The sequence below is a fragment of the Bison bison genome, unplaced genomic scaffold (assembly GCF_000754665.1).
Source record: "Bison bison bison isolate TAMUID 2011002044 unplaced genomic scaffold, Bison_UMD1.0 scf7180017864473, whole genome shotgun sequence".
Taxonomy (NCBI): Eukaryota; Metazoa; Chordata; class Mammalia; order Artiodactyla; family Bovidae; genus Bison; species Bison bison.
Window position 1 is genome coordinate 14,214,885 of NW_011495034.1, and position 8,730 is coordinate 14,223,614.

Here is an 8,730-nt window from a genome sequence, read left to right on the forward strand (position 1 = left end):
TGCTAAGTCGCTTCAGTCGTGTCAGACTCTGTGCGACTCCACCGTCGGCAGCCCATCAGGCTTCCCCGTCCCTGGGATTCTCCAGGCAAGAACACTGGAGTGGGTTGCCATTTCCTTCTCCAATGCATGAAAGTGAAAAGTGAAAGTGAAGTCGCTCAGTCGTGTCCGACTCTGAGCGACCCCATGGACTGCAGCCTACCAGGGTCCTCCGTCCATGGGATTTGCCAGGCAAGAGTACTGGAGTGGGGTGCCATTGCCTTCTCCGAAGGTAAGGCTAGCAAGGAACAGTATGCATGACTTTTGTGGTAAAAAGTCGTTCAGTAGCTTTTTCTCCCAGAGATGTTACAGGCCAGAATATTTTCACTCACTACCCGAGAAAAGGGAAACAAGTTGCTATTAATTTAGTTAAAAATTAAAGAGAATTTTGCTCCTGCCCATCATGGAATAACAGGAAGTAGATTTACCCGCTTGCCTATAAAACCATAAAAACATGTTTTCAGACAACAGAAGGCAGTGTAGTACTGGGATCCTTACAATTACCCCAGCGAACAATCTGGAGGTACTTCCAGATGCACTGCCAGGAAGGGAGGGGGGCGGGGGTCTCCCTGCTTCAGCCTCTGCTTGCGAGCCACATATTTACGTAAATCAAATTACCAATCCACCGGATGAAATTCGTAAAAATAAAGCTAACAGAAACACTCGGGCCGTAGGAAGCCTGGTAAAGCCATCCCAGGAGCCGCGAGTTCTCGCGTCACATCGAGATCTACTGCCCTGACGTCATCCTCACGGAGTCACTCGCGAGATCAGAGAGTGAGTGGTGAGAGCGACCGGTTTTCGTCGAGCGCGGCTTGTGAGAGGAAAACAGACACTGGCCTTCGGTTTATCTGGGTGCTGCCGACATGAGCGGCCGAGACGGGGGCGAGAGGACCCCTCTCCTTGAAGCCCACAGCCTCACCACATCCGACTGTGCCGCCGGAGCTCCGGACCCTTCCCGGTGCCTGAAAACAGAGGCGTCACAGGTGATGGCGGAGACGGGTGAGGGGTATTTCGAGGCCGTCGCGCTCCCACCACCCCAGCTTCCAGAGGAGGAAAGCGCACCCTCAACTGCTCCCTCAGATCCAGGCTGTGCTGGTACGTTCCAGATCCGAGCCGGTGGGGATGGCGGTTACGTAGTGCCCGAAGCGAGGCTAGAGCCGGCTCCGCCTCCTACGGAGAGCCTGGAAACGGCGTCTGTGTCCCTGGCAACAGACGACAGCCTGGGAAATGGCCGTCAGCCCGGAGAGCCGCAGGGCTTGAGTCGGGAGAAGCCGCTAGAAACTTGTGGCGCGGAGAAGTTGGGGTCTGACTTGATGGCGGAGGCGAAGGCTGAGGAAGTGAAGACTGAAGAGGGCCCCGTCTTCTCAGTCGCAGTGGATGAGGAGGTGGTGGGGAAGGAAGGAGCGGAGGAGGAGGAGGGAGTGGAGCAGGGAATGGAGGTGGAGGAGAGGCCAGTCGGTGAAGAAATAGAAATGGTGGAGAACAGAGTGGTGGAGGAGGCGGGGCACCGGCCCCTGCGTATGGATCTCCGCATGAACCCGCTGGAGGCAATCCAGCTGGAACTGGACTCTGTGAACGCTCAGGCTGACCGGGCCTTTCAACAACTAGAGCATAAATTCGGGCGGATGCGTCGACACTACCTCGAGCGGAGGAACTACATCATTCAGAATATCCCGGGCTTCTGGGTCACTGCCTTTCGGAACCACCCCCAGTTGTCTCCCATGATTAGAGGTCAAGATGCAGAGATGTTAAGATACATAACCAATTTGGAGGTGAAGGAGCTCAGACACCCGCGAACAGGCTGCAAGTTCAAGTTCTTCTTTCGGAGAAACCCGTATTTTCGAAACAAGCTGATTGTCAAAGAATATGAGGTCAGAGCCTCTGGCCGAGTAGTGTCTCTTTCCACTCCAATCATATGGCGCCGGGGCCATGAACCCCAGTCCTTCATTCGCAGGAACCAAGAGGTCGTGTGCAATTTCTTCACCTGGTTTTCAGACCACAGCCTTCCAGAGTCTGACAGGATTGCTGAAATTATCAAAGAGGACCTGTGGCCAAATCCACTGCAATACTACCTGCTGCGTGAAGGAGTTCGTAGAGCCAGACGTCGCCCAATAAGGGAGCCTGTGGAGATCCCCAGGCCCTTTGGGTTCCAGTCTGGTTAAACTTTGCCATTGGGAGGGTTTCTGCACAAGGTCCCATTTCGCCTCTTAACGGACCTGCGTTTGGGCAACAGATACGGATATGTCTTCTAACCACCCCTCGCCCCCTTCCCACCCCACTTTTTTCTGACATTTCTGGAGCCTTTTTCCTCTGGACATTCAGTTCTCTCAGCCTCAAGATTGAGACAGTCATGGCCATGCTCCTTCACTTCCACATGGCCTTCGTGCTTTTCTGCATTAATATCACATGCTGCATGGCCCATGATTCATACCACTCCTAAGTAAGCTTGTGATGTTGTAAATTGCATAGTCTTTATCTGCACTACTTGGACCCTGTTTGTTCCCAGAGCCTCCAGTTTGACTCTCATACCTGGAGGTACTTGTCTAGGAGGCCATTCTACCCATCCTACTCAGCAGCACAGGCATATAGCCTGTAGATAACTGGGTGTTAATGATATCAAGGGAGAACTGGGCCACTGGGCCTGTGTGATATATGTGACTCCATTGTTCTTCTTGCGCCTCTGGTCACCTACTATTGCTGCCTGCTACTGGCTGTTCCCTTGACTGCTACCTACTGGATGGACATCTTCTAGAACTTTGTCACCCCCACTCTGGTTTCTGGTAAACAATCTCCAGGTTTCCTGCCAGTACTCAAAAGACCCCTCCATTTTTCCCAAAAGACTTATCCTCTATTCCTCATCCCCCGCCCCCATCTCCCTTTCCTTCGCTCCCATCATCCAGAACCCTAATAACTGTCAGGCAAGTGGTTGAGGTGACAAGTTAGACTTCTCATGGCAGGTTGGCCTAAAGATGGTGTCCATTCAAAGTGCCAGGCTTTTTCAGTCTCTAGTGAATCACCCAAAAGCTGGGTACTTCTTTGTGCCTCGTTTTTTCATCCTGAGTGTAATTAAGTGCCATAGTGGCAGTACACCTCCGTTATCTCTCTCCTGTCTTAAATGGTAGCTCATAAGTGTGTGCAAATCAGGTCTTTTAATTTGGCTCTCCATTATTTCAAGGAACAGGCTGTCTTGTCTAATAGATTGCCAGAGCTCTTATTTTCTTCTGCTCTCTTCTGCATCCTCCACCCACGTTAGCAACATCTAGAGGATTTAAAGGGAGACATGAAATGAAAAGTGCTATCTAGGCCATAATTGATGGAAGAATTAAAGATACTGTGATGGGTTCCCAAAACAGGAGAAACTGAACAGACCACAGATAGGCAAAAATGAGCCAGGTTAAAATTGGGCCTGAAATTAAGATGGAGAGTCTTAAAGGAGGTTCTTTGTCTGTCAGTGGTGATGGGAGAAGAGGTTCTTTGCCCAGGATTAACACGTGAGAATTGAAGGGGGTTAGAATGTTAAGTATGTTACCTAGAAAAGAGTTCTGTAAAAAAGGCAACTGAGTGCTTGCTCTTGTTTTCACTTGACTTAATTTATAAGGAGGGTTAGTACTGTGTGGTTTATTTCACTAGTATTTAGTAAAATCGTGTTATTTTCCTTGTTTCTGGTTACTGGGAAAATTGAGCTATACAGGCTTTATTTTGCTTTCAATTGAGAACATGTGGAAAATGTGCTATATCTCTTTATGATATAGACACCTAAATGAATATCTGTAGTGAATTTCAGCTTGTTTCTGTTAATAATTAAACTGTATGCTTAGAAATATAATCTGTGTAACTTGTTCTTTTCATATTCTTAATACTTTGGAAATTGTTGTCTTCATGAAAAAGTAGCCTACTAAAAATATGTGGCTTAATTGTCTGTCTTGATAATTTGCCTGGTTAACAGCTTAGTAATTCATGTGTCTTTTCCTAAATAGCATAAATACTTGTGAAGCTGCTCTGTCAAATTGAAAGTGTACCATTGATATATTTGTTTTTCTTTATATGCATGATGGTAAAATAAAAGCGTGTTACTTGCTGGATTTCTTATATTTTACCCTGCATGTAAATATGCATGAAGAAATTGTTCTACGCGATGGCAGGTTATGAAATTACTAAAGTTCTTAAATGGATACAGTAGGCGTTCTCCCAAAAGTAAGAGGGGCTTGTCTGGTGACACTGACAGTAAAGAGTCTTCTGCAATGAAAAAGACCCTGGTTCGATCCGTGGGTCAGGAAGATCCCTGGAGAAGGAAATGGCAACCCACTGTAGTATTCTTGCCCAGAGAATTCCATGTGCAGAGGAGCCTGGCAGGGGACAGTCCATAGGGTTGCAAAGAGTGGGACAGGACTGAGTGACTTAACACTTTTACTTTCAAAAATAAGAAAATGAGGCTCACTACTGTACCTTTCCATGCAGGGAGGTTTGTTGTTGTTTTATTTAAAATGTTAACAATTTTAACTTCTTCCTCATGATTTCATTTTTTTCCATAACAGCTTGTGTAGCATCATCCCCCTTTCACTTATCCCCAAGTCATTCAGGCTCTTTTTATTCACTTTTGCATTTAATAAGCAAACATGCCGAGAGTTCTAATGAGTTATATACTTTTATATCCTTATACTTTCTCAACTCTAGAAACTTGCTTATTCTTCTCAACTTCATAACCTTTCTGTGTCAAATCCTTTAAGGCCTGTCATAGATAACACTTTTGCCTTAACAGTTTTTCTATTCTAAATATTTCTTTATAAACTTGGTATACTTTGTAGGGACGTATGTTCTAGAAAATAACATGTAATAATTCATTATAGTGAATTCTGCATAGTGATACAGTAAAATAAAATACAGAGATATACTTTCACAAGTTTTTCACACCTTCCCTTTAATTTGAAAGCTTTGTGAAAATAGAGGTAGGGTGTAAGTCATTTACTTAGAATGTTTTGCCCATAGTTGTCACCAGATAAATACTAATATTTATTGAATGACAAAATGAATAACTCAAATGGAAAGATATAACAACTTAGTACCCAGAAAAGACTTTTGATGAGGTAATGGAAAGAAGAAAACAGTTTTTAAGGCATTTGTAAAACTGATGTCAACAAATTTGCAGAGCCTTTTTTAAATTTCATGTTTAAATAGAAACGGTCTAAACACTAACTTTTCACTTGCCATTTTAACAGGGCATTACTTAACTGTGAGTCAACTTTTGTGTGCTTTGGTTTTCTGCATTTTTAAGGTGACTGTCACACTGGAGATAGAAGAGGTTAGACTCTAGACATGTGCTGTCTAATAATAGTCACTTATCACCAGTGGCTGTTGAGCACTTGAAATGTGGTTAGTCCAAACTGGAATCTGCTCTAAGTATAAAATATATTGCTAAGTCACTTCAGTCGTGTCTGACTCTGTGTGACCTCATAGACGGCAGCCCACCAGGCTTCCCCATCCCTGGGATTCTCCAGGCAAGAACACTGGAGTGGGTTGCCATTTCCTTTTCCAATGCATAAAAATGAAAAGTGAAAGTGAAGTCGCTCAGTCATGTCCGACCCTCAGTGACCCCATGGACTGCAGCCTTCCAGGCTCCATCCATGGGATTTCCCAGGCAAGAGTACTGGAGTGGGGTGCCATTGCCTTCTCCGATAAAATATATACTTGATTTCAAAGACTGAGTGTGGAAAAAAAGGATGTAAAATATCTCAGTTTTTATATTGATCACATTGAAATACTTTTGATAGGTTAAAATATATTAATAATTTCCCCTACTTAACCACAGAGAGTGAGACATGACTTAGCAACTGAACAACATTTTTAAAAATGGCTGACAGTAAATTTTATATAGAACAGCATGGTTCTAGGCTTCGTGATTAATATGTCAGCATATATAAAATATCTAAAATGTCATTTTCTCCCCATGAAATTTTTTGTAACTTTCAGTTCAGTCACTCAGTCGTGTATAACTCTTTGTGATCCCATGGACTACAGCATGCCAGGCTTTCCTGTCCATCACCAACTCCCAGAGCTTGCTCAAACTCATGTCCATCAAGTCAGTGATGCCATCTAAGCATCTCATCCTCTGTTGTCCCATTCTCCTCCTGCCTTCAGTCTTTCCCAGCATCAGTGTCTTTTCCAGTAAGTCAGTTCCTTGCATCAGGTAGCCAAAATGTTGGAGTTTCAACTTCAGCATTGGTCCTTCCAATGAATATTCAGGAGTGATTTCCTTTAGGATTGACTAGTTCGATCTCCTTACAGTCCAAGGGACTCTCAAGTCTTCTCCAACATCACAGTTCAACAGCATTAACTGTTTGGTGCATATTTTTATTCGGCACAATTCTTTGTGACTTTAGAGCAAAGTTTATCTAGCTAAAATTCAAGATGTGTAAAGTATAGCTTGGGCTTCCCTGAAGGCTCAGCGGTAAAGAATCCACCTGTAATGTGCAGGAGACATGGGTTCAATTCCTGGGTCAGGAAAGTCCCCTGGAGAAGGAAATGGCAATCCACTCCAGTATTCTTGCCTGGGAAATCCCATGGACAGAGGAGCCAGGCAGGCATAAGTCCATGAGATTGCCAAAGAGTTGGACATGACTTAGTGAGTAAACAACAACAAAATTATAGCTAGAAGCTGATGGGTAAGTGATAAAATGAACTGTCTTTAATCAGTTTGTTCTTGGATACCTAAGACATACTTAGCACTTTGTAAAGTGTACTGTGTAAAACTGATTTGGGGTATGTAGGAAAGATGTCGAGTGCCAAATCTGCACTGACAGTTATATTGGTTATTTAAAGTAGTGTATAACAACATTTAGGACCTGCAGCTTCCTATTTTTCTAGAATGAAATGTTCTGTATTTTTTGGTGTACAGATGTACATGAAGCTCAGAAAACAATTTCAGTCATTAATCATATTGTTTATCTCCAAATTTTAACAATTGGCTATAACAGAAAAAGCAAGTCCCCATCTAGTATTGGACCAAATCCAATGCTCACCACTTGAAGAAGCATAGTTTATTTTTTAATATTTATGATATATTTTTATGTTCTCTGTACCTTACTGTAAAGTGTATTTTGTTTTAGAAAATTAGTGTTGTCTAAATTGTATTGAAAATTAGTTTGCAGCAATTACTACTTATTTTGTTTTGGATATTAAGGATTATATGGGATAGTGAAGTAAAGGTTGTCCTTGCCCTTGGGGAACTGTCTCATTGAGGGGGTATCATTCTTTGGATGTTCCTTCAGCAAATTCGCATATTCAAACTAGTTACATTCATAAGGAGACTCGGGCATAATGTGGCCTAAAGGAGGTATCAGAGATGTTCAGGACCATACTCTCCTCAGGACCATTTTCCTCTCCCTCAATATTAATATATAATTGAGGTCCTAGACTGTACAGAAGTGACAGATAATAATATATCCTTTCATCAGTATGGGAGGTGTTTCCCTTGTGAACAGTTCTGTCTCTAAGTTTGCTTGAAGTAAATTGAGCTCTGAAGAGTTTGAGCCATTGCCTCTGCCCTCAGAGGTTCTCAAAACCTTAAGGAGAATTTCTCTGGGGCTATATTAGAAATACTGAATGTCTACTTGGCTCTACTTTTTAAGGATTTGCATTTAACATAATTTCCTGGAGAACAGGCCAGGAAGAAATGGTTCTATTAAGAGCGGAGTCACTTAGGTAAGTTCCTGATTTTTATGAACAAGTGTTTTACTATTGACTTGATTAAACTGGAAAGGCATGCTGGTTTTAAGTTGGAATTAACTGTTTTACAATCTACCACTTAGCATATTTACCAAAATAACTACCTTCCCTGAGCCTCAGTTTACTTGTCCATATGCAGGGATGATAATATCTTTATTATAAGCTAATATTGTCCTAGCATGTATTTGGAGAATAGATTATATGGTTTCAGAGAGGATAATAACAAACGTTTGGGAGCTTGCTGTGTTCCATTGTTCTAAAGATTGCAAGTATTAGTTAATAAAGGTTACATTGTGAAAATGCCAATGCCTGGCATATGGTATGAATAAAAAAAATATTAATTTCCATTTACCTGCCTCATTTAAATTTCTCATTTAATTCATATCCTGACAAGTAGTCATCTAGCTTAATATTTCTCAAACCTAACTGTTCATTATCAATAGCTGGGGAGCTTTGAAAAAAATCCTGATGTTTAGGCCCTACCTCAAACTAATTAAATTAGATTTTAAGGTACAGATAGGATTTAGTATCATGGATAACCTTTCCTTGGACTCCTCAAATGAGGGAATACTCAACTTTTTTCCCAGTTTTGTTGAATTTACTCAGAATCCACTGCCTTACAACGTCTAGCTGTTGCAAAGGGCCTGGCAAATAGTTGTCTCTCAGCACATTGCTCCCTATTTTGACCCCAGCAGTATCGCAGAATGGAATTAGCCTGACTCCACAAAAGAGTTCTAAGTACTTGAAGATCATCCTTAACATGCTTCTCAGCTCCCCACTAACCAACCTGGCTATCTATCAGTTCCTTCCATTTCATTTTCTGTTCTGTAAGCTAATTATTTACTTTGCCAGTGCTCTTCATGAAGTCTGGTGCCTGGAACTGAATGAGATAACATCCAAAAATAAAACAGGATGAGATTTTTCCCCCTGCCTTTATTATGAATAGTATGTTTCTTTAAATGGATCCTTGGA

The 8,730-nt window shown here is 42.6% G+C and overlaps 1 protein-coding gene across 1 annotated transcript; it reads left to right on the forward strand.

Moving 5' to 3' along the window:
* The first annotated feature begins 219 nt into the window (after positions 1–219).
* On the forward strand, positions 220–4,118 carry TSPYL1 (TSPY-like 1). The gene has a single exon (XM_010861827.1). It carries the CDS (start codon positions 900–902, stop codon positions 2,196–2,198), a length of 1,299 nt encoding a protein of 432 aa, XP_010860129.1. The 5' UTR covers positions 220–899; the 3' UTR covers positions 2,199–4,118.
* Positions 4,119–8,730: the final 4,612 nt, after the last annotated feature.

Excerpts from the sequence above, each read along its gene's own strand:
- TSPYL1 (XM_010861827.1), top strand. The coding sequence starts at position 900 with ATGAGCGGCCGAGACGGGGGCGAGAGGACCCCTCTCCTTGAAGCCCAC.